Genomic DNA, 27,331 nt, shown 5'->3' with positions numbered 1-27,331 from the left:
TTACTGTCTTTCCCATACAGATAATGTTTTCCTCCTTTTGAGAGTTGTCTTTCAGTTAATGAAGTAACTTATTGTAACTGATGGCAAGTTTTATTCCTATCCTATAACGTGTATCTGATGGCATCCTCTCATTAAGATGATACCTCTGAACTTGTTCTTGTTCATCAATCATGATTATTCCCAGTTCATCTTCTCCTTGGAAGCTTTGTTTTGTTTTTAAAAAGGAAGTAATCATTTTCTACCTTGTATACTTACTACATTTACATTTGTTCTTTCAAAAAAGAAGTTTAACTGTAAGCTCAAAGTATTTTAATTCATTACAAAACCAGTTATGCATTGCCTAAGTCTAGTTGACCTTGAATGGATGCTAGTAGTATTCATCCTGAATTCCTGCAGTACACCTAGCCACCTTATCAGAATGCAAATTGAGCATGGTGGTCTTCATTGCATAGAAAGATTTGGCCCAATACTTAATTGTCAGTATGGTCTAATTATTCCAATGGTGAGTTTCCTGTCAATGTTTTGCTTCTTTGGAACTCTGCTCAAGAACTCCCAGCTAAATTAGGTCTTTGTTAGTCCAGATCTCTCCAAATTCTTTGATCATTTCAATATCTTTTATCACCCTCCAAAGCAATTTTCACAGCTATCTAGTTTTATATGAGCTAGTGTAAATATTGTAAAGGGTGGCTCATCTTCAGTGTTAACTTAGAAGATCAACAGATCTCTGACCTTCCATATTAATCATCTTGTCATCCAATTCTGTCATATTTTCCTGAAAATCCTAAAGTGCTTTCATTAACAGGACACAAATCTTTTCCCTTTAAATATTTTAAGTAGGTAATAAAAATCTTCTAATTTTCTTTTTCTTTTTCAATCTTTTATTAGTTTCCAAATTAATACAGATTAATATATAACATCGATGTTTGTACATGTAATACAAAGAGATCAGGAGAACAATCATGGCATAGATAATCATAAAGAATAATAAAATATAAAAAAAATCTGTAGATCCAATGATCTCTTAGTAAGTGAATATAATATAAAATAAAGGAAAGAAAAGGATTTATTATGTATATAAAAGAAAAAAAATCCCCAAATCAATAAGAAAAATTATAAACAATATATCAAACCAAACAAGAAAAATTTCAAAAGAAAAAGACAAAAAAAAAGAAAAAAAGACTGGACTGAAATTTTTCAATAGAAACAGAGCAATATTATGTCATCAACTCCATTCCTCTAAATTGGAAAGTTATTAAAGAGGAATCTATATCATGTGAAAATATTGAATAAATGGACTCCAAATATCTTCAAATTTAAGCGAAGGATCAACAGTACCACTCCTAATTTTTTCCAAGTTGAAACATGATATAGTTTGAGAGAACCATTGAAGAGTAATAGGGGGTATTGGATCCTTCCATTTAAGCAAAATGGATCGTTTGGCCATTAATGTAACAAAGGCAATCATACAGTAAGTGGCCAGACTCTATCCTTGGTAATCCAAAAATTGCAGTGATAGGGTGAGGTCGTAAATCAATATTTAATACAGTTGAAATAAAGTTAAAGATTTCTTTCCAGTATTTTTCCAAAAGAAGACAGGACCAAAACGTGTCAGAGAAGCCACATTCGATTTACATCTGTCACATATAGGATTTATATGGCGATTTAAAACGGGCTAGCTTATCTTTTGATATATGGGTCCTGTGAACTACCTTAAACTATATCAACGAGTGTCTGGCACACATGGAAGAAAATTCTTCATTTAGTTAATACATCTTCAATGTCTCTGTAGGTAAAGATGTCTGGAGTTCACTTTCCCATTCATTCTTAATTTTGTCCAGTGATTCTGGATGTATTTTCATAATTAAGTCATAGATTATTACTATCAAGCCCTTCTGATAAGGATTAAGACCTAAAATTTTTTCCGTAATTTCAGTTTTATATGGTGTCGGAAAAGAGGGTATAGTAGCTTTTAAAAAATTTCTAAACTGCAAATATTGAAAAAAGTGTGATCTAGACAAACTGTATTTGTTAGACAGTTGTTCAAAAGATGAAAAACAGTTATCAATGAATAAATCATGAAAACATACTATTCCCTTCCTTTTCCATATAGAAAAAGCTGAGTCAACTCTGGATGGTTGAAAGAAAAAATTAGATTGAATGGGACTTGACAAGTTAAATTTATTCAATCCAAAAAATTTACAAAATTGAAACCATATTTGTATTGTATGTTTAACTGTTGGGTTAATCATATGTTTAGTTAATTTGGTAAGTGCAAAAGGGAGTGAAGCTCCTAAAGTAGAAACTAATGAAAATCTAAGTACTGATTGATGCTCAAGGTGTACCCATTTGGGACATTGAATTACATCTAAATCTTGCATCCAAAAAATTAAATATCTGATATTAATTGCCCAATAATATATAAAGTTAGGCAGGGCCATACCACCATCCTTTTTTTTAGTTTTTGTAAATATTTCTTACTTAACCTTGGCTTTTTATTCTGCCAAATATATGAAAGAATTTTAGAATCAATAGTGTCAAAAAAAGATTTCGGGACGAAAGTTGGAATCACTTGAAATAAATATAAACATTTTGGTAAAATATTCATCTTAACCTCATTAATTCGGCCTACCAATGATAAAAGACAGTGGGGACCACTTAGTAAATAATTGTTTAACATGGTCAATTAAAGGCAATAAATTAACTTTAAATAAGTCCTTATGTTTCTTGGTAATTTTAACACCTAAATAATAAAATAGTCGGTTACTAATCTAAAAGGTAATTGGGGTTTGCATATTTAATGGAAAAAGTTCACTCTTATTAAGATTTGATCTATAGCCAGAAAAAACACTAAACTGATCTAGTAGTGGTAGAACTGCGGGGATAGATTCCTCCGGATTAGAAATATAAAGTAACAGGTCATGTGCATGGAGAGATATATTTTATGAATCATCTGTCCGCGAGTAAGGCTGCATATATTTGAAGAATCCCGGAGTGCAATAGCCAAGAGTTCCAAAGCAATATCAAATAATAAAGGACTTAAAGGGCAACCTTGTCTAGTACTTCGAAAAAGCCTAAACAAAGGGGATCTTTGATTATTAGTAGGTATTGAAGCCATAGGTGTATAATAAATCAGTTTAATTGCAGATATAAATTTAGGGCTAAAATTAAATTTTTGAAGTGTAATGAATAGATATTCCCATTTGACTCTGTCAAGCACCTTTTCAGCATCTAGTGAGACAACACATTATGGAATTTGGGATGAAAGGGTATATATAATATTCATTAATCTCCTAATATTAAAATGTAAATAACAATTCTGAATAAATCCTGTCTGGTCTTCAGAGATAATTTGTGGAACAACCTTTTCAAATCTAAAGGCCAGTATTCTGGAAAATATTTTTGAATCTACATTTAATAAAGAAATAGGTCTATAAAATGCACAATCAGTGGGATCAATGACTTTCTATCAGCATATTCATCAAGTATAGCTCCTGTACTATCAGTAAAATATGCATTTGTTGTAAACTGAATTATAATAAGAACTGTACCCATGTTCTTCAGATAGCCAGACATTCGTGAAAAGAATTGTATAGAGTGGAAGAGTGCAGCTAACGTAGAGTTCTGTTTTAACCTCCAACGTCAAAATGCTTTATTTCCAGTTAAACAAATTCCAGTTCCGACAGTGGCTTCCGTTCAGTCTGCTCCTGAAACATGTTTGTCTCCACAAACCCAAGTGGTTACTACAAATGCAAATGTGAAAACATCAGAAGTGAGTGAAGACAAGAAAAAGAAAGACAAACCGGACAAGAAACCAGATAAAAAAGGTACTTAAACCCAAAATAAACTATAGACTAAACATTGAGGTGTACAGAAAATACTGTTAACTATTCTTAAAGGTTAAAGAGAGAATGTGTTGATAGCTGCTATTACTTTAGATTTCCACTATCTTTATATATACTGTTATTTCATGGCAACTGTAGGTCTTGGTTTCATTGGGTGTATATTGGTGGGGGTGTGGGGTTGGAAGCAAAGCTGCAGTCAGAAAGAAAAAATTGTGAGATGCAAGAAATAATCTCGAGACAGTTCCTATGCCCTGTTCTCGCTTCTCAGTATTGTTTTGTTGGTCAACATTTACTGTTCTTCCTAAAGTATATCCAGTGGCACTGCAATTCAGCTTGAATGTTTAATTTACTCTGGTATGAATAGTAAATTTTCAAAAGTTATATTGAAATGTTGTAATTGAAATAATAGGGACTCTTCCTTATTATTCATCCAGTAAGCTGACAAGTTAATTTCATCTCCTCATCATTGTCCATAATTATCACTGTGACCAATTGTTTATAACAATTTCTTTCCAGTGATAGCAAACCGAGAACCATCTCTCTCTCAACATATCAGAAACCACCTTGGCCTTTGATTCCATTCCCAATTTCAAATGCTCGCTCACATGAGTGATGCGGTACACCATTTGATCCTGAGCCAAGCTCCTTATCCAGACTGAGATTTCCTCTGCTCCAATCAGAAATTTTCAAAAATTTTGCCCTTCCTTTCAAATCCCTCCATTTTCTTGCTCCAGGGCCTTAATGGGATGGGGCAGATGGGATGTTGTTTATTTATTCCACCTTTCCGTGCTCATGGCCTTTCTAGATGCTGCTCTTCCCTTTTGAGAAGTTAAGGGCTAGTGGTTACCATGTGTCAGTGAGGATGTTGCATTTTTCATGAAAACTTATGTTCTTGAAACCTTTTCTTTCTTGCAAATTTCTTGCTTTGATTCAAGATCGTCCATTTCATGCAGCATATCCCACCATGGCCAAAAGTGTCATATCTCCACACCTGACTATTTTGAGGGATATAAAAATTACTAGTCTTTTAATAGTACTCTAAAGATGTCCTCAACTGATGGTTTGTACATACATTGAGTAATTGGGAGCTTTCAAAGAAAACAATATGTGAACAATTAGTTTGGGCTGAAGTACGAGTACATCCATTCCTTTAATAGTCAGGTTGGGAGGGCAGCAACTGTGGATTGGTATTTGGTCTTTTAGAGCTAATGAGTTATTTTGTGGAGAATTTCACCTTTTGTTAATTACATTCCAATTACTGATAGTTTGGATGGGAAACTGGTCAACATTGATTGCAAAAACAAGTCTTGACACAATGGTACCTTTTGAGAAATTTTTTGTAACTTTATAGGGAGATATTTAAAATACTTAAAAATCCTTCCTAAACACCAGGATTATTTCACAGTAGCATAGCAGTTAGCATGACCTAGGCTATGACTAGTGGTGTCACACAAGGATCGGTTCTGGGACCTCTACTTTTCATGATATTTATTAATGACTTAGATGAGGGGGTGGAAGGGTGGGTTAGCAAATTTGCAGACGGCACAAAGATCAGTGGTGTTGTGGATAGTGTGGAGGGCTGTCAAAGCTTACAGAGGGATATTGATAGGATGCAGAGCTGGGCTGACAAGTGGCAGATGGAGTTCAATCCAGAGAAGTGTGAGGTGGTACACTTTGGAAGGACAAACTCCAAGGTGGAGTACAAGGTCAATGGCAGGATTCTGGGTAGTGTAGAGGAGCAGAGGGATCTGGGGGTTCATATCCACAGATCACTGAAAGTTGCTTCACAGGTAGATAGGGTAGTTAAGAAAGCTTATGGGATGTTACCTTTCACAAGTCATGGGATCGAGTTTAAGAGCCGCAGGGTAATGATGCATCTCTGCAAAACTCTTTGGTTAGACCACACTTGGAATACTGTGTCCAATTCTGGTCACCTCATTACAGGAAGGATGTGGAGGCACTGGAAAGGGTGCAGAGTAGATCTACCAGGATACTGACTAGATTAGAGTATGGATTATGAGGAGAAATTAAAGGAGCTAGGGCTTTCCTCATTGGAGAGGAGGAGGATGAGAGGAGATGATAGAGGTATACAAAATATTAAGAGTGGACAGCCAGCGCCTCTTTCCCAGGGCACCTATGCTCAATACAAGAGGGCATGGCTTTAAGTTAATGGGTGGGAAGTTCAAGGGAGATGTCAGAGGGAGGTTTTTCCACTCAGAGTGGTTGGTGCATGCAATGCGCTGCCTGGGGTGGTGGTGGAGGCCGATACGATATGTTGGTCAAGTTCAAGAGATTTTTAAATTCCTCCATATGCTTATCTAACATAGAGGGATATGTGGGAGGAAGGGGTTAGAAGGTCAGCACAACATGGTGGGCCGAAGGGCCTGTATTGTGCTATATTGTTCTATGGTTCTATGATGCTATAACAGCGCCAGCGATCGGGGTTCAATTCCCATCGCTGTCTGTAAGGAGTTTGTACATCCTCCCTGTTTTATGTGTGGGTTTCCTCCAGGTGCTCAGTTTTCCTCCCACATTCCAAAGCCCTATCGGTAGATTAACATGGGTTTAAATGGGCAGCGCGGGCTCATTGGGCTGGAAGGGCCTGTTACCGTGTTGTATAATTATTTTTAAGTTTTTCAGATGCAGAGCCCAGCATATCTCACTTTATATTAATGGCACAGTAGAACCATTCTTTCATTGGCTTTCTATTATATTGTGGTTGAAACTCATACCTGGTAGCATTTCAGTGGTTGTAAAATTTTATTAATAAAGCCGTGCAGGGTCATGTACAATTTTAAAAGCATGTTTAATTTTTGTTGAAATGCAAAAGCCATGGTGGCTTGTGTTTAATCTGTAACCTTTTAATTCTCAGATCTGTTCAGGGCCTGGTTACAGTTATCTGGATGGTCTCAATCTATTTCTAATATTTAGTGGTCAGAGAAGGGCTGACTTCAATTAGAGCCCTGGTGTATTTTTGGAAGATAACTTTAAAATTGTCCCTGCAGAGTTTTGATTTCATGCTGCTTCATGTTTTTTTTTTTGGTAAAGTTTAGCATATTTTTCATTTCTCAAAGAATAATTTTGAAGTATTTTCCTTGCTTTGATCCCATTCCTACAGCATACAATTATTACATGAACAGTGTAGTATTGCCACAATGAGATTGTTTATAACCTAAAGAAATAGACTCAATCCTCTCATTTCAGCACAGAATCTACTGCTTTTACTGTTTTACTACAGAAGATGCTGCCCATCTCAAAAACACTGCTCTGTGAAGTCTAAACTGTTATTTTGAACAAGCAGATTTTTTTGTGTCCCCCGATATTGGTGTTGGTTTATTATTGTCACTTGTACAGTGAAAAACTTGTATACCGTTCATACAGATCTATTCATTATACAGTGCATTGAAATAGTACAGGGTAAAAACAATAACAATATGGAGTAAAGTGTCACGGCTACAGGAAAGTGTATTGCAAATAGGCAATAAGGTGCAAGGGCATAACATGGTAGATTGTGAGGTCGAGAGTCCACCTCATCATATAAGGGAACCGTTCAATAGTCTTAGTGGTATAGAAACTGTCCCTGAGCTTGGTGGTATGTGCCCCCAGGCTCCTGTATCTTCTGCCTGATGGGAGAGGGAAGAAGAGAATGACCCAGGTGGATGGGGTCTTTGATTATGCTGGCTGCTTCACCAAGGCAGCGAGAGGTACAGACAGAGTCCATGGAGGGGAGGCTGGTTTCCATGATGTGCACACAGCCGAGCACAACTCTCTGCAGTTTCTTGCAGTCCCAGGCAGAGAAGTTGCCATACCAAGCCATGATGCATCCAGGTAGGATGCTTTCTATGGTGCATCAATAAAAATTGGTGAATGTCAAAGGGGACACGCCAAATTTCTTTAGCCTCCTGAGGAAGTAGAGGCACTGGTGAGCTTTCTTGGCCATGGTGTCTACGTGGTTGGACCATGACAGGCTATTAGTGATGTTCACTCCGAGGAACTTGAAGCTCTCAACCCTCTCGACCTCAGCACCATTGATGTAGACAGGTGCATGTACATCGCCCCCTTTCCTGAAGTCGATGACCAGCTCTTTCGTTTTGTGACATTGAGGGAAAGGTTGTTATGTCACCATGTCACTAAGCTCTCTATCTTCCAATACTCCAACTCATCGTTATGAGATACAGCCTAGTACGGTCGTATCATCTGCAAACTTGTAGATGGAGTTAGAGCAGAATCTGGTCACAGAAATGCTCGATATTGATTCTTCTATACTTGCAGGAGAAAAGAAAGAGAAGAAACAGACAACGGGAGGCGGTGATGATTCCAAACCAATTGACATTTCTCGCTTAGACCTACGCATTGGGCGTATCATCTCTGCTAAAAAGCATCCTGATGCTGACTCGCTCTATATGGAAGAAATTGATGTTGGAGAAACAAATCCAAGAACTGTTGTCAGTGGACTGGTGAAACATGTGCCCATTGAGGAGGTAATACCTGGTTAAAAACACTTGTACCTGTAAGGGGAAGAAAAGTTGAGATTAGAAACAATGGCTGCAGTAAGATAGTGGTTACATTACATTATTGGACTAGTAACCAGAGGCTGGAATATTAATTGAGAGACATGAATCAGATCATGGCAACTGGGTAATTTAAGCTCATGTAAATCTAGATTCTTTTTTTCCCCTTGGGAAAAACTGCTGTTAGTAATGGTGACAAAGAAGTTGACTGTCTTTTCAGAGTGTGTCCTCCAGACCCAGGGGAATGTGGATAATTCTCAACTTCCCTGGAAAGCTACTAATTAAATCCAGGAGCAATTAATAATGGGCAGTGTCAGCCTAGCCAATAATGCCCACATCCTGTGAATGACTATAGGAAAAAATACACAACATTACTTATCAGTTAGGGATTAAAGCAGGGTCATGGAGAGCTCTATTTGTGGGTCTAATATTTGCTAAAGTACCCAAGTTTTATTATTTTCCATGTTAAAGAGGGGCTAGATATCTGAACAAAAGTGTAATGATGGTTATATGGCACACAAATAGTTATCCCCATTTGAAATATTTTTGTTTTTAATTGCAAGTCATTTATTGTATTCCTATTATAAACAAAGCGTAAGAGAATTAGTTGACAAGCAGAAAATGTCATATTCTTCCTAAGCCCCTTCTGTTTCATCTAACTTATATAGGCCATTGAAAGTGTTTTCCTATTCCTTTGTCTTTTTCATCTCCAAGCTGATGTTTGCATATCACTGGCATCAATTGCTGCCAGATACGAAAGTAAAAATGTTCAAAGTACAATCTTCGTTCTGCTAAAGTTTATCATGTTTGATTCAGCAGGTTTTTGTTTCAACAGATATTAAGCACTCAATTTTTTTGTATTTAATCTTTTTAATTGTCTGTTGCTTCAAAATATTGAACAGACACTTCAAAGGAACTGCAGATCTATTCTAATCCAGATCCATCATTCAGTAACCGTAAGAGGTGGTTATGAGTGCCTTGGAGGAGATTGAGGGATGGGCAGGAGCTGATGCTATTTTCCTGAGAGAGAATCTATACGTTCCTCTCATACACTTGTACTGGGCATCAACTCTGCCTGCCATTGATTTGCAGCAACACAGACCTAATAATGCTGCTGAGATAAATTGAGCATTATAATTTGGTATCTGTCAAAGCAAGAAAAGGGCCTTCTTTAAATCATTACCAAGTGCCTGGAAAAGGAAGCACAGCCTGCTCTTAAGGATTCCATCATGAGATTCTCTTCAAACAACCCAGTAGTTGCCTTACTGCCAAACTTTGTAGTTTTATGACAATAATCTTCAGTGTATTGCGCATCCCACTGTATGACTCTTCTTTTGGAGGAACCATCTGTAACCATGTCAACATCCCTCAAAACTTGATGTTCTGCCATATCATTCTTTTAAACATGGGTATATGAATTCCAGATATCCGTGCTCATCTGCTGACCAGCCATACATCTGCTAATGCTCTAACGAACATCTTCCTGTGTGTGACATGTCAGCTGTTCCTGCCTACTCGTATTTTCTGTGCTACTAAGTGCACTTCTATCTAACTACATCTCCATATAGAGCAATGCTGACAACAAAAGGGGACTTCTTGGTGTTTTGGAACTTTGAGGAGTAGAATGGATAGAATTGGTTTAAACTTTGCCTAAATAGCAGTTGGATTGATGTGGAAATTTGTTGTAGTTTACTGGTAATAAATGCAGGGTCTAATAAGTGAAGAACAAGGAAAGTTGTGGATGGACTCTCCATTGGTTACATGCTGTCCTACTTCCATAGCCTATGTTTCTCAAGATTGTGTTTCTTCACTCTCCCTTAAAGAATGTTTGTGGAGCACATCATACGATAGTGCTCTCTCAAATATTATAAACTGCTAGTTTCCTGAAAAAGAATCAAGTTTTGTTCTCACAATGTACATTAAAAGGAAGCCAAGACTTATGCCATTGGTATGTTTGGATTGTTGGAATTCATGCCAATTGTTTTCCCCTGAGATTAAATAATTTTTTTTATGCTGTGTGCGCCTCCCGTTCGAAAGTAGGCCTTCTCTTCATTACTTAACCTACAGCAATGTTTCTTGAGCATAATGTTTAAGAACTAAGGATGTTTTTGGAATAAGATTTTGATACAATGAACAGCATTGAGATAACAGCTATCCCTTTAAACTGCAGACCTTTTTAATACTGTAACAGCATGTTATTTCTTGAAGCTCGCTCAATGTATTAATCTAGCCCTGAGAAGTATGGCTTAGGTCTGTCTTGTACAGTGTGGCACTGTCTCATGCTACTTTCAAACCTCACCAAGTTATAAGCCACTTCCATCACTAGCGCTTAAATCCACTCACTATGCCATAACTGTTTAAACACCTGTAGTTGGAAAATTTAGAGACTTGGTCAAATTCTCATGTTCAATTGTAAAGTGTTGCAAATGGACAGACATTTTAATGTAAAACTTTTTTTTGAATATAAGGGTAGCCTCTGATTTCAGTTACAACAAAAAGATGTATCCAATAACCATTCCCATTCAATTGCAGATTTGTAAAGCTGTGATTTAAAAAAAAATGTATCATAATTAAATCAAGGAGCAATAATTGATGTTATTGAACAAGCACACAATCCTCTGAACATCTCATTTACCAAAGAGCCAAGATATTGAAACACCTTTATGAACTTAATATGGGAAGAAGTCAAATTTAATATGTTTACAGCCTGGGTACGCTTTGACAAGTGCTTCAGAAGGATAGACGGTTTCTTCTCTTTTGCAGTATTAGTTTGAGAAATAAATTTCTTTTATGTTTTAAAGTATTTTTGAGGATTACTATACATCAATGATTACTACATCTATTTTTGTGCTGTTTCCTTCAAAATAGACCAGTACTTATAGAATGCACCATTTCAGTTCTACAAGTCATTAAAAGATGTTTTGGGTAAATGTTCATTTACATTTTACATTAAATCCACATTTGCCTAAATGTTATCCAAATTGTAAGACTATGAAGGCAATCATTTTCCTGCCATTGATGAACAAGAAAAATTGGATTTCGTTTATTTTGCGTAGCTTCACAAACAAAATCTTACATTCTGATTAACTGTTTAGTACACGAGTTAATGATGGGGCATAATGTTTAAAAATATTGGGTCAAATGGAAGTTAGATTTTGAGAAAAGGAGGCATAAGCTCTTTAAATGTTTTATCTTCTTATCATGCTGCTGAACTCGGTTCTCTGATTATTCTTTCAATTTAAAAACTTTTCTGCAGGAAACAAAATCCAGTGCACAACAGGGAACAGAAACTTGCCAATCAGTTGTGTGAATTTGTGCCTTAAATCTTCTGGAAGGCCTTCTGGATCTGCTAAATCCACTCCTGTGATACTTATAGTGCTTGAAATTTCCAGCTAAGCTGCAGACAACCCTTCTCCATGGAGAAATTGTTTCTCAGTCTTTAACCAGTGTGTTCCAGTTGCTTTCACATGTTTTACATTGTCTCCAGATGTGGTACTGTTTTAAAAAAGAATTGAGATCTGAAACATGTGCCAAGCAAATTTGTGCTGAATGTATTGGCTTTGGAAATGTAATTTGGACAGTTTCATGTTTTTAAAATCTCCTCATTACAGCTTCAATAATTGATTATATTAAATAAAACTGAAAGTGTTGGTCCTGGGAAACTCATTTCAAGCTCATTAGAAAATTTTACTCCAAACAAGTTAGTAGGCTAGATTGTTTGTCATAAGAAAGAATGATATAATTTACAAATAGCTTAGAAGCTAAACCCATTGATCACAAGTTGTTAGGGAAATGAGAGGGCATATCTCAGTAAGGAGTGTATCTGCTGTTACCTTGTGTGATTTAATTAGCAAGTTGATCAAAGCCACTGTTCTGATTGATCTGGAAATAAATTACGGTGGCCTGTAATCATGCTTAATTTTCTATCCTTGGTTTTAAACGGTAGAGTAAATATGTACCTCGTAGCTATGAGATGAAATGCAGAAATATCTGCCCTTTACACAGGCAATTCCTAGAGAAGTCTATTTTGTCTTGTGTAAGAGTAAGCTGAATTTTGTCACCTAACGAAGTTCTTCTGAGTCTGGGATGTAATGGTTGGAGTTTGGACTTGGCAGTTGAGTATGTTTGTGCTCTTTGCCTCCTTTCACATGGCCCCTTATAGGATTGAAATTTTAAATCCCTTGCCAGTTCCAGTTTGGCAAGTCACCAATAGAAGTGATTGTAACTGTGTCTGCCTTGGTGTTTTCTGTGCATTCAGTAGTATTAGAGAGAGTTTACTTAGCGTGACTATCACGCTGAGGGTCAGGGCTCAAAACTGTTTGTACTTGTATCTATAACAGTCTGTGAATTCACCCTGCAATGGCTTTGCTTTGTTTACTAGTTACAGTTGGCCCAAAGCAACAGAGCAAGCTGCAAATGCATTTTTCTTTAAATCATTCCAACACTGTTATACTGTGAAGACTATAGAACAACAACTTTATGTTGTCCCAAATATTCAATCTAGATGCATATTGATTAACAAAGTTGCATCTTGGTATTGGTTTATTATTGTCACTTGTACTGAGGTACAGTGAAAAACTTGTCTTGCATACTGATCGTACGGGTAAATTCATTACACAGTGCAGTTACATTGAGTTAGTACAGAGTGCATTGATGTAGTACAGGTAAAAACAATAACAGTACAGAGTAAAGTGTCACAGTTACAGAGAAAGTGCAGTGCAATAAGGTGCAAGGTCACAACAAGGTAGATCTTGAGGTCATAGTCCATCTCATCATATAAGGGAACTGTTCAATAGTCTTATAGTAAGGGTAATGAGTAGATCTGTAGAGAGCAGCTTGCAACGAGTCGTCACACTCCGGTGCCATCTTGCTGAACCATCTTTCACCCCAAAGTTAGACGAACATAGTAGTGGTGTTGACCATAACATCCCTTGAGCCTGGTTCACTATTCGGTGGGGATACAGGTGATTTAGATCATAATTCCATCTATCTCTCAACTCATCTCTCAAACAAAATCCAGCAATTACAGATTTGTTATTATACGAGGTTGCACCTTTCTATCTTTGTAAGAGCTTCGTACTTCTGCCATCTTTTGCGCAATGTGTTTCCCAAATTCTTTTCTGAACGGTCCAGTTCTGGTCTTAAATTTGTGACATCCAATTCTAGACCCACAGCAGAGAGTGCTCTTGTGCTCCCGAGTTTTCTTGTGATCTCAAGTTCTCTCTAGATGCTAGTCTAGTTTACGTATTTGTCTCATAATCTCATGCAGCTGTGGTACCATTCTGACAAATCTTTTCCCTCCAAAACAACTCCACCTGCACTTGTGTGGCTCATTTAATACTGTAAAACTTCTCAATGCACCAAATACTCTAAACTCCTGCCAATAAAGGATAATATTCTGTTAGCCTCTTTGGTTTTTGTACCTTTCTGCTATATTTAATGATCTTTGTCCATGATTCTAAATCATTTCATAGTTTTTTCCTGCTAAATAGTTAATGAACAACAGAACTTCTACAAATTGAATGCCCTGCGACAGGTCTTTCAAAATTATTGCAATCTTCAATGATGCATTTTCCAAACAAATTTAAGATTTATGGAAATTTTTCTACAAAATTTAAGATTTTCTGTTTCTGCAGATGCAAAATCGACTGGCAGTAATGCTGTGCAACCTTAAACCAGCTAAAGTGCGGGGAGTAGTCTCGCAAGCTATGGTGATGTGTGCAAGCTCACCAGAGAAAGTTGAAATCTTGGATCCTCCATGTGATGCCCTGCCTGGGGATAGAGTAACTTTTGAAAACTATCCTGGTAAGAAGCCAATCCGTATAAGTTCAATATCTAATTTCGATTGAATGCCTCACAAGAAAGATTTTGGCTAAACTGACTGTTTGTACACCTGATGTAGATAACTTCCATATTTTAGCAGCCCCTTGTTGATGTGTGACTATGTTTCTAGTTTGAATTTTTGATGTCAGGGTAGCTTATCTACTAAATTGCCTTCAGGTTGATTTTGAGGGTGGTCACCTTGAATATGAATCTTCCCCTCAAATCTATTTGGAATGGCTCTATGTAAAACTTTTAACTGCAGAAAGAGATATTAGGCAGTGAAGGGACTCCAAAACCTGGTCTATGCACTAAAACCATAATTAGGGCTTGTATTGTTTAGTCCTTATTTTGGTTTTAATTTTTGTTTTGTCACTTCCTATGGAAGTAGAGCTGATCATCAAAACTACAGTAACATTCCAGTAATGTGGGACCCTGAGACTTTGGTGCCAATCTAGCAGATTTTCTAGATTATTGGATATAACACCCATTAATACCCAAGAAACTTTGAAGTTGCATTCTTTTAAATGTTACACAGTAGTATGTTTTCTGGTGAACCTGGTAAGTTTAAATGGAGCACAGGAAACAGGCCCTGAAAGGGAGTGCAAGAAATGAGGCCTCAGTGGGCCAGATGCCTGAACCATTAGGCCTTAGAATAATTAGATCGTGGATTATTGGGCAGCTACAGGTTCGTCATCTTAAGTAATATTCTTTAGTGTGCAATATGTGAATCGTAAGTTGCCACTTCTATGCCTTTTATAGATTTGTCTCCCTTGCCTTTTGTTTTCTTTGTCCCTTTCACACTTTTAAATTGCACCCTGTAGATTATTCTGTCATTTTTACTTTTGTCCACATTTGAACTTTAGTAGCCTTTTCAGCAATAATTTACACTGTAAATAGTGTATTAATTTCTATGTATCCTTCATACTGTCAAATTTGGCATTGCATGAAATGTTGAGACTGTTCCTGCAAAGCCACTAAATAAGTTTGCATATGTGCCTTTCCTTTGAATCTGTAATTCTTAATGGATTCCACATTCCCCTCTTCAGGTGAACCCGACAAGGAGCTAAATCCAAAGAAGAAAATATGGGATCAAATTCAGCCGGACCTAAGCACAAATGAAGAATGTATTGCCACATACAAAGGAACTCCATTTGTGGTGAAAGGAAAGGGCGTTTGCAGAGCTCAGACAATGGCTAATAGTGGAATCAAATAAATTTTATTTCTCTGTAATGTTAATGAGTGTCTAATACTGCAAAAAGCACAATAAATACTTGAAAACATTGTGACCTCAAATTATTTGTATGTGTGCTTGCAAATATAACTGGTATAATATCTAATCTTTCCAAATTTGCAAGTGAAAACAGAAAATGCCATAAATCTCAGCAGGCCAGTCTGAATCTGTAGTAAAGAAAAACAAATGGCACAATGGCACAGAAGTTAGTATTGCTGTTACAATCCAGGTTCAGACCTGTGTGGAGATTGCACATTCTCCCTGTGACTGGGTTACTTCCAGGTGGTCCAGTTTCCTCCTACATTTCAAATACATGTTGGTAGGTTAAATGTCTGCTCCCTTAGTGTGGATAAGTAGCAAAAATAAAAGCATTGATTAGTATGTGAGAGAGTAAGCTTGCAGTGCTACAGATGAAAAGGAAAGGGAAGTAAAACTGATGGGATCACTCTGCTGGGAGCTGGTATTGGGCATGATAAGCTGAATGGCCTCCTTCCATGCCATAATAAGTAAAACAGGCAATATTTTGGTGGTTGACCTTTTGTCAGAACTAGTGAAAGTTGCAGAAAAGAGGGTGGGTTTGGAGAATAAAGGAATGTCAGTAATAAGACAAAGGCTGAGAGAGACTGAATGACATAATGCAACACACAAAAAGCTGGCAGAACTCAGTGGATCAGGCAGCATCTAGGCATGGAAGTGGACAGTCGACGTTTTCAGTCAAGACCCTTCATCAGGATTGAATGATATAATGGTGGTACTTCTACTGATGAAATATCATCAAACCTAAAACATTAAATCTACTTTCTCTCCACAGATGTTGCCTGCTGATCCCCAGCTTTTTGTTAAGATTTCTGACATCTGCAGTTTTTATTTTGCTTTCCATTCTCAAATCCATTTCCACTGAAATAATTTTGTGGTATAACTCTTGAATACATCTTATTCTCTTTCATTACCTGCAACAAATAGACTTTTAATCAAGAAATAATTTTTTTCTACCTCAACTGCTGAAAATGACATTGTTAGCTACCATTTGGTTATGGTGAGTGAGTGAGTGATTTGCGAATGCTTACTTGATTCCAAGCCAGGAATTTTTTTCTTCTGGCCAAAATATTTTATGTGCAAAGAATTCAGTTGCATCATTTGCTGCTGTTATTTTGAAAAATGGCTTCCTGCATTCTGTGATAGAATTGAAACATGGGTACAGAGTTAGGCACCTTAGCTCCAAGTTTTTTCTGCTATTTAATGAGAGAATTTTTCATGCTTCCAGCCATTATCTAAATGGTGAGAGATTGCAGAGATCAGATATGGAGACAACAGGGAGTCATAGTGCATGATTCATAAAAGGCTAGAATGCAGGTACAGCAAGTAATTACAAAAACCAGCAATTTTACAATGTATTGCATGGTGGAATTGAGTACAAAAAAAGGAAGGTTGTGCTTCAGTTATCAAGGGCATTTGTGACAACACAGCTGGGGTAGTATACACCATTGGTCTTGTATTGGTCACCATGAAGCATGTGAAAAATATTTACTATGTTGATACCTGCAATTGGAGATTGCCCTGTCAGTAAAGGTTGGCTGTCTAGGCTTGTACTTGCTAGAGTTTAGAGAAGAGCAAGAGGTTTTTGAAAGGGTGGATGTAGAGAGGAGGTTTTTCTTTGTGGGAGAATCTAGATCACTTTTTTAATTAAAAAAAAAGTGGTTACTCATGTAAGATGGAGATGAAGCAAAATATTTTCTGAGGATCATGAGGCTTTGGAACTCTCTCCACTAGAGCAGAGGTTTTCAACCTGTGTTCCACGGACCCCTGGGGTTCTGCGGTGGGTTGCCAGGGGGTCCGTGAGCAAGCCAAGAAAAAAAATGGAAAAGTAACCTGTTTAAAAAGACGTAGCTTACTTACTTGCTCCAGTTTTCCACTATTCAGAAAATCGGCCATATCCTATCTGTTATAGGCGACAATCTTAGAGACTTAGATGGTGTTCCCTTCTGGTAAGTTGCCGCTTAATATTCGATTTGTGTAGTCAGTAGTGTTCACTACTCACTATTCTGTTGTGCACTGTAGTGTTAGCAAGACTGAGTGACGTTGTTGGTGTCCCTTAATATTGCTTGCTTACCGTGCATTTATGCCACAGTGATGTCACTGTTAAACGAAAAGTGCGCGTGTGTAAATTTTAGATTAGTTTTGATAACTTTGTTTATCAGTAACTGTCCAGCGTGTATTGCTGAGTATGGAGAAATTTCTGAAGAGAAAAGCTGACCAGAAACCGGAAGATTCTGATGACGAAGGGGATAAGGGTGACCGAAAGAGAAAACAACTCGAGTACGATCCAGAAATACATTTCATATGGTTTCATCGCAGTGGGGACAAATGCAGACCAAGCTCTCTGTTGTGTGTTTGCAAACACTGTCCAACGATGCAATGAAACCAGTGAAATTGAAGTGCCATTTAACAACAGTGCATCCAGATATTGCCAGTAAGCCAAAGGAATATTTTGAGTGGCAAAAGGAGCTGTACCTCAAGCAGAAAGGCAAAATGACAGCCTGCGCCACTGTAAATGAGAAGGCTCTTCGCGCATCATATTTGGTAGCATTACGAATAGCACGTCCCAGAAAGCCTCTCACAATTGGAGAAGAGCTTATCCTGCCTGCAGCAGTAGATATGTGCAAAGTTGTACTGGGAAAAGAATCCAGTCAAAAACTGAAAGCCATTCCACTGTCTGATAACACAGTAAGCAGAAGAAATGGCGGAAGATATACAGAGCCAGCTGATAGCACGTCTTCAGCAAGTCGGATTTGCGATTCAGCTCGATGAAAGTACTGATGTTGCCAGTGCTGCGCAGTTGTTGGTTTATGTTCGATATTGCTGGGAAGGAGAGGCTTTGGAAGACTTTTTGTTTTGCAAGGCGCTCCCAGGGCATACAACTGATGAAGAACTTTTCCGTGTGCTTGACACTTTTTTTGTACTATCGGCATTGGCATGGACGCAGTGTATTGGAGTATGCACGGATGGTGCTGCCGCAATGATGGGACGGAAGTCTGGTCTAGTCGCACGAATGAAAGAAGTAGCTCCACATGTAGCAGCAACCCACTGCATGATTCACCGTGAGGCTTTGGATGCAAAGGATATGGATGAAAATCTTGCGGATGTGTTTTCCACGTGCATTAAATCGTTAACTTTATCAAAGCCAGGCCACTCAATCATCGTTTGTTTGAAAACATATGCCATGAAATGGAAGCCGAGCATAAGCATTTGTTGCTACATACAGAAGTCAGATGGCTGTCACGAGGCCGTGTTGTGCAGCATGTATATGAATTGCAAGATGAACTCATTTTTCTAAATGAGCATAACGGATCATTGGCCCAGTTCTTGACAGATGGGACGTGGGTTGCCAGATTAGCTTATCTTGCAGATATTTTCAACATTTTGAACAGCTTAAATCTATCATTGCAAGGACCTGGCTAAAATGTTCTGAAAACACATGACAAAATCAATGACTTCCAGAAAAAACTCTGTATCTGGAAGGGAAGATGCAAGCAAGGCATCTATGATATGTTTCCGTTGCTGGCTGACTTTCTGACAGTGAACGAGACCAAGACCGAGGCCATTGCAAGCACAGTTTTGAACCATATTCAACAGCTGTCACATTATTTCCAAGAGTATTTCGGCGACGATGACACAAGCATGTTTGATTGGATTCGAAATCAGTTTGAATGCATGCTTACTGATTTAGCTGGACGTGAACAAGAAGAATTGGCTGAACTGTCATCTGACAGGACTTTGTGCTTGCAGTTCAACCGAATGTTACTGTTGTCGTTCTGGATAGTATGTTCCCAGCAGTATCCACTTCTGTCCGGCAAAGCAGTCAATGTTCAGTTACCATTTGCAACCACTTACTTGTGCAAAATAGCATTTTCTGCATTCACTGCCATGAAAACCAAATACAGATCAAGACTGAATATTGAGGATGACATATGTGTATGTCTGTCACACATACCACCATGTTTGGACAAACTCTGCAGTGCAAAACAGGCACAACCTTCACATTGAACTGAACACTGAAAGACACCACTGGTAATTATCGGTGATTGAAATAGTCACTATTTCAATAGGGCCTATGTACAGTAATTTAAGTGTTGTATGTATGAATTATTGATTGTTTGATTTTTGTGGGCTTTGGGGGTCCACCATCTAACATGTTCCGGGGGGCCGCAGCATGAAAAAGGTTGAAAACCACTGCACTAGAGGAGCATAGTATAAAAGGCCAGCATTCAATGAGCCTTTTTGGGCTTTTTTGTACCTGCCAGTAGAATCCATGTACTTGGAACAATATCACTGTTCACCAATCAGAGCCTACATTATCCAGTTTTTTTAAGATCCAAAGAGATGACCTTGAACATTACTTGAACATGAATTGAAATTCATTTGCCACAGTTTTGCTGCTTAATCTAATATTTCTAAAGTACCTATTTACTTTAATGCTTCAGCCTACAATTCAAGATCATTATTGTTCGTGCAAGCAAGATATAAATACAATTGCAAAATGTTTTAGAATTTTATATAGAGTAGGAAAACTTTACAATATTACAATATTCTTTCTAGATTTCCAACATTTTTAAAAAAAGTTATGACATTTGATCACCAAAAGTGGCTTCTGAAATATAAGGTCAGAGGAAGACAGTTCATTGTGCAAACACAATGTGATTATCAATGTTCAATTCCATTCTCAACTTGGGGAATTAAAGCCTTTGCCTGAATGCAGAATGATCTAGACAACATTTAGGCATGGACTGATATGTGATCAAATGTCACTTGCCACTTCAGTTCCAGAGATAGACTTGCCCTCGTTGGAGGTGGTCAAACAACTTACTCTTGACATGTGGTGATTACCATTGCTGAGTACCTTCACCCTTGTCATCCTGAAGATCACCATTGGCTAGAAATACAGTGGACCATGCATGTAACTACTATACAAGAACAAATCAGAGGCTAAGTATCCTGTACTGAGTGACTTCTGCAAGACATTAAAAATGAACATTTTATATTCATTGTGTTTCTGTGTCATAAATGTGACATCCTTTTCTCTTTTTATTTCTGCAAACACTCCATCTACAACTAGTGTTGAATGTTGGACTTAGATTGACACAAATATCACACGAGTAAGGGAAACAAAGAACATTCATTGTCTTTGCTAGTGGTGTAGCATAGCTGCATTGTTAGTATCTACAATAACACTGCAGTTACATGGTTATTCTACCTCAACAGTATCTCCAAACCCATTACTACAACCACCATTAGGGACATGGGCACAGGGCATATAGAGCACTGCCACCTGAGGTTCCCCTGCAAGTGCACACCAATCTGACTTAAAAATATATCATTGGTCCTCCATGACTGGATTTAAATACTGGAACTCCAAAGTGGGACCTTCTAAAAGAGGAAAATGCATTGGTTCAAGAAGGTGGCTCATTGACACCTACTGAAGGGCAATTAAGAATGGCCAATAAATGTTGGCCTTGCCGATGATGTCCTGGTCCTGAAAAATGGATAAATAATAAATTAATGGTTATATTCTAAATGTCAATAGTATCAAAACAATAACTTTCATTGACTAAACACACTGTAAATCTGAGTTTTCCCACATAACACTGTTCACCATAATTTCATTGAATTATTCTAGTCATTTACATACAATGTGATAAGTTGCTGCATCAGTCTCATTGTATGAAATTTGAGTTTATTTATCGGGGTAAATTGCTATGACAGAACTATGCAGTTCAAATTTGGTTACTCTGAACAAGTAGAGCTAAAAAAATTTCAATAATAAAGCATATATTTGAATATGTATTTAAGATGCTAAATATATCAGCTATTCCTTTATTCTTTAAAAATATTTTGCAAGTTTATATATGCAATAAATATATGCAATAATTTGCATATTCTTTTAAAATATTTTAGGTTATGTTGAATGTCCCCAAACCAAAGATTCTCTTTAAGCTTGGTGGATTTTGCAGCTCATGACCTGTTGAGTAAAAGATTCAAGCTATCAGTATCTATCCTGTCCTCTTCATGGTTCTGGAATCCACAATTTGATTTGTGGCTTAAGCTTGCCGTTTTTCCTGTGGATGTTGTTGCCTGTGAAGAGAGTAATTTATGGGATCATTGAAAATTTGCAACATTGGGGGCCATTCAGTCCATAAGACCATAAGATATACAGTAGGAGCAAAATCAGGCCATTTGGCCCGTTGAATTTGCTCTGCCATTCAATCATGGCTGATTTGTTTTTTCTCAACACCATTCTCCCGCCTTCTCCCTGTAATTTTTAACCCCCTTACCAATCAAGAACCTATCATGTCCGTGCTAGGTGGAAAAGAGCTACCCAGCCTGATCTAATCTTCCAGTACTTGGTCCATAGCCCTGTCAGTCATGGCTCCTTGGGACACAGCCAAGTAAATTTTATTGGGTTTTCCCCAACTCAATCAAGCAGTTATGTTCCTCTAATATTCCCTCATATTAGGAAAGTCTTGACAAACCAAAAGCACTTATGAGGTCCACTGATAGATCTCTTGCAGTTTCTTTCTGAATTTAGTTTGAAAAAATATGTTTAAATGATTTCTCCATGAAACCTACCTTTATTATTGAGTGAAACCTGCAAGTCTGCATTAAGGAATAGGAACTACTGATTTTATTGTGCGTTTATGGATTTCCATTTAAAACCCTTAATTGGTGGGCAAGGCTGTGAGTTTTGTGTGGCACAGCACTTAACCCTTACCTGGTTGTGCATGCGTTTGTATTCGTGAATTGTTGAAAATTTGAAGCTATCTTTAATGAGCAGATACTAAAAGCATTTTTCACAGGTTAAATACTGAATGCAACAAATTTAATTTTCTATTCTCGTTCTCCCCTCATTGTCCACAAACTAAATCTTCATGCTGTCTGGTCTGGTTAAATAAAAGCCACGACCTACAAGCTATGTGTACGCAGTGTTTTAAATACATCTCAGTGGTCGCGTGGTGTGTAAAAAAAAAAAAAAAAAAAAATTAGATTCTCTTATTATTACTTCAACCAAAGTTCCTTCTCAGATCTATTGATCCTTGTTTTCATGTCTGGGAAAATGAAATTTGTGACCAGGTTTTTGCTTCAAAAATATAACTGCAATTTAGCGCAAAGAAGATTTTAATTGTTTAACGATGTTAGATTGACCAAAGTTGTCTTTGTAAGCATGAATATCATATACCTGATCATTTCAGGCCACCATTACTTTGTGCAACTTACCACTAAGTTTCTGTTAGTATAAATCATCCATGTGTTCAAGTAAATGTCAGAACTTTGTAGTTATTTTGGCTAACAAATCCCATTGGTTTCTGCAGAAGTGTCCCTGTTCATTTTAGAGAGAGCTGTGGCGGTGTTGTCAAAGTGAAATCTGTTCTGAACAAATGGCAGGACTTTTTGTAAAGGTTCAGAGGTAGTCAGCAAATACTTGCCTTTGTTGCAATGAGCTTTCTCAGCTATATCTCTGTGGTTGATGATCACTGCAGTAAAATCATTCCACCCTGGCTCAAGAATGTCCCGCAACCACACAAAATTTATATCTTTAATCTTTAAAGTCAATAAATGGCTCAATTTTCCTACTTGTGCATACTTTTCTACCCTATAGTTAAATACATGACTTACTGGTCAGCATGAATTTTTCGATAGAGTAGATTTGGCACAGACTGGGAAGCTGACATCTTGCATAAAACTTTTTGGAGATGATGTTTAACCAAATGGACAAAGTGTACACCATATAGAGTCATAAAGCATGGAAGCAGGCCCTTTGGTCCAACTCATGCATGCCAACAATGATGCCCATCCCCCTCCATCCACAAATGCAGTACAGAGGTTATTTCTCAACATTCTTTTTTCAGTTGGGATATCTCATAAAGGGTCATGGGGTATTGCAATCCCAACATACTGACATGTATAGGTTGAACTATAATAATGGAAACTTCAGCAAAATAAGCTTTTAAAAAGATTTAACATTTTGCACTGCAGTTTGAAAAAATAGATAACCTAATTGTTTAGCCATTAGAGGGATAATGTATCATTAGTATCTGGCTATAGAAGTAGATAATAGCTCACATTAATGTCTTTCAGCTGTCTATCTGGACTCTGAGATTTATCCAGAATTTTTATTCTGAAAGCTTTTAATTTCAAATTAACCACTACTTCTGAGGACTGCTTGGATGATTGTTCATGGTCTGAAAGGATTGCTGTTCATTGCATTTTGCACTTGGATTTCAAATGGCTTGGGATGTTTTCCTGCATTAAAGTCACTAATGCTTAAACATTGGAGTTCTTCCTTTATAAGTGTATACAGTGCTAGCCTGCAGTCAGATGATCCACAAATAAAAAAAACTGGGAATTTCTGAATATTGCAGTGATAATTCTTCAGACTGATTTGTCAAAATCCTGCTGCCATGTTTACCAATCGCTGCCACTACAAAACTTGCTGCTGGCTTATCACATCCTTAAAGTATACTCTTCATGCTACTGCTGTACAGTAGCCCATACATTGCCATGGAGGTGAGGGTGGAGGGTGGGCTGGTTGAGTGGGGACACTGTGATGGTCTGGCCCAGAGGACCTCTTGCACACATAGCCCAAAGCCACTGTGAGGTGCAAGTTCATCGTGGAACCAGCGATTGTAGTGTCTTTCACTGAGGTGCATAATGCAGATCTTTGTCAGTTATGAATTGGACAAAATTGCAGCACAAACATAATAGTGGCAGAATCTCTGTCCCCACAGAAGCCTATAATTCACATATGAATTCCAACTTACTGCAAAGTTTGCTCCTTGTTTTGTTGGTCAGAGGTTGGACATTATTGCTCCAATTTCTGCTGAAAAGGCTGAGACGAGCACTGCGCGTGTTAATGAAAGCATCTTGTCCATGAATGACAATGCAAAGCACTGTCTAGACTGGACTGAATCGTGCCTGGAAATCTCTGGATCAATTTCCCAATGAGTGGGACTTCAACTAGAAATGGACCCTTTCCTTTTATGCATGAGAAAAGGCATTGGTGGGTTCATTTTGTAGGCTTCTAAATGGAGGTGGATGATTTATATTGGTAAACACAATTAAAGTGGAAGTGGATTATGTGGAAAATTATTTATGGTGTGATGCACTTATGGATGTTGCATCCAATGCACACACAGCTATAGTACAGCAATTCCAATGCACAGGAACGCAAGAGGCTGCAGGAAGTTGTGGACACAGCCCTCCCCTCCATTGACAGCACCTACAGGAGGTGCTGCCTCAAGAAGGCAACATCTATCATGGAGGATCCCCACCACCCAGGTCATGTCCCCTTCTTGCTGCTACCGACGGGCAGGAGGTTCAGAAGCCTGAAGTCGCACACCACCAAGATAAGGAACAGCTACTTTCCTACAGTCATCAGGTTCTTAAACTGACATGCACAACCCCAATCCTACCTCAGCAATGAAACATTATGGATCACCTCTTGCACCACCATAGACTTGTCTCAGATTATGTCTTTGTTTTTTGCACTAATGTCTTGTTTCTGCACAGTCTTTTTTTCTTTCTCTCTTCACTGTCTTTTATAATTTATGTATACTTTATATTCTGTGTGTTGTCTGTACCTACTTGCCTGTGATGCTGCTACAAAAAAGCTTTTCATTGTACCTGCACCTCACCATAATTGTACACATGATAATAAACTCGACTTGACTTAATGCAAAATGCAATATCCTGTTGTTGAAATTTTGGCTAATACGTGTGAGATAATGGGGTGCCCTGATAACAGGTGTATGAAACTGAGGGCTGGTTAACTGAAGTTCAACTGAAGAAGATCAAATCAAAGTCATTATTAATATAATAGTTGTCATGTGAAATATCCATTTAATTTCTGTAGTGGACTGTCTCAATCATGTGCCATATACCTCAGGCTAACTGTGATAGAATCACTGACCTGGAGTTCATTATCGTCCAATATCCTGCTGGTGCCATAACTGTTAAAAGAATATTCTTCACTGCCCCTTGTGACCTAATCTCATTGTATAATATGTTGCAATAAAAGTGGTCTTCCTTTAAAATCACATTCAGTCTGCTGCTGTCAGCAATACTATATTGTTTTGATTATTTTTCCATTTCACATGGCTTCAGCAATCTTACAAAGTGTACAAAAAGAGTACTTTTTCTTCTCATTAGATTTGCAGTTTACAGCAGTAACAAAAATCAAATAAATGCTTTAAAACACTTCTGATGTTTATGGCATGTGATAGAACCTAGCTACCATTGGAGCGGTACAGATATTTCATGTGACCATTACTTTATTAATATTCATTTGGTTTTGATCTTTTGCAACAAAAAAGTCCATCATGCAATCAATTAGATATTAAAGCAAAATACAGTGCCACACTTTAATCAAGTATGTTTTAGTGTTAAAGTTGTTTTCTGTTTTCCAGTCTCAAAGCAAAGTACAAACTTGTAATGATGTATGTTTTGTTAAATATAATGTTACTCTTGTAAATCACAAATTTATCTTTATGAAAAAATCTAGTCTTGCAGTTTGGTAGGCTTTAAGACCAAAAGCATAACCTTTAATATTTCTGGTAGCTGTGCATGTTTTAAAAATAGTACAGCCAATTTTGTACTCATGTATATATTAAAACAAAAGTTACACTTGTTTACAATCGAGTATGCTTTAAACAAAAGGCACACCATTTCTTGTAATCAAAAACAGGTCTTAAAACAGAAATTCCTGCCTTCTTAATCTTGTTTGAATTGCAAGCTTCATTTATGCTTTCTAAAATTATTTGTGCTCCAAAAATCTTAAACCTAAAAGAAAAGAGCTCTTACTTTAAATGTAGTCAGATAGGTAAGTATTCTATAATTGGTTATATTCTACAGGAGAGTCAGGGATGATAGTCTGCTGGGCACTGATCAAATTCATTTTAAAGATTTTGAAGATGATTTTCTTTGTTGACTTTACAGTGTTTGTTGAAGAACAAAGAAGTGCTCTGCTTATTATCACTATTTCTCTTAACAAACGCTGATGGAGAAGGAGTGATGCTGAAAAAGCCAGCTGTCTTATTCTCTGTGAATTTGTAGCTATAATTTGGAAGCCAGTCTTTAAGTTCAATACCCAAAAGGAAAACCTCTTTTATCTACTATGCTTTAGTTAAGGCGATGGGAGATTTGTACTGGGGTCCAAAGCACAAAATACAAAAAAGGGGTGTTGTGTATGATTGCCAAATTCTCAGAGGTACTTTTTCCAGTGTTTTTGAGGGAGAACTAGAATATACATTTTTTTTTAATTTCCAAAAACGTTTTCTTCAGTTTTCTAAACATGTAAATGATGGAAACTGAAGTACTTGATTTACTTTTATGATAATACATTAAAACAAGGTTGCATCAATCTGTTCAAGTGTGGGACTGTCCTACGAATGTTTTCAACAAAAACGGGAAAAGTCTCCACTGTCCTGCCCAAGATTATCCTTCAACCAAAATCACAAACAATCATTATTAACTGTCCCTTGAGGTGCAGAAATTAGTGTTGTGTTTCCCTGTATTACAACATCCATTATACTTCAAAAAGTACTTACTTTGCTGTAAAATTCTTTGTGATATCATGAAGTTGAGAAAAATACCATTTAGCATAATATATAGAAAATGAAATACCTCCATACTTTTGAGATGACTTTCGGGATCTGAAGGGTCTCAGAACTCAACTGTATTTCTTAAACCATGTTTCTCAAGTTGTCCTCAAGTTTATTCGTAAAGAGGAATTTGAAATAATCCTTGTCCCAACCCCACGTGGCCAATATTATGGAGATAGTTGCCAGTAGTTTATAAGCTAAAGATGAAATTGATGGACTGAATGCAAAATGATCTAGATTAGCAAAATCATTTTGAGTTGAATTTTTCTTATC

The 27,331-nt window shown here is 37.3% G+C and overlaps 1 protein-coding gene across 3 annotated transcripts in view; it reads left to right on the top strand.

The window, feature by feature from the left end:
• Nucleotides 1-15,456, top strand: part of aimp1a (aminoacyl tRNA synthetase complex interacting multifunctional protein 1a) — a 46,267-nt gene extending 30,811 nt beyond the window's left edge. For all 3 annotated transcript variants that reach the window (XM_052035277.1, XM_052035260.1, XM_052035268.1), the window contains exons 4-7: nucleotides 3,660-3,824; nucleotides 8,115-8,323; nucleotides 13,990-14,158; nucleotides 15,223-15,456. In XM_052035277.1, coding sequence (XP_051891237.1) covers nucleotides 3,660-3,824; nucleotides 8,115-8,323; nucleotides 13,990-14,158; nucleotides 15,223-15,389 — 710 coding nt within the window. In that variant the 3' untranslated portion in view covers nucleotides 15,390-15,456. The remainder of the gene's footprint in view (nucleotides 1-3,659; nucleotides 3,825-8,114; nucleotides 8,324-13,989; nucleotides 14,159-15,222) is intronic.
• Nucleotides 15,457-27,331: the final 11,875 nt, after the last annotated feature.

This window comes from Pristis pectinata, chromosome 2 (genome assembly GCF_009764475.1).
Source record: "Pristis pectinata isolate sPriPec2 chromosome 2, sPriPec2.1.pri, whole genome shotgun sequence".
Classification (NCBI taxonomy): Eukaryota; Metazoa; Chordata; class Chondrichthyes; order Rhinopristiformes; family Pristidae; genus Pristis; species Pristis pectinata.
This window is presented reverse-complemented; position numbering and strand designations above follow the sequence as displayed.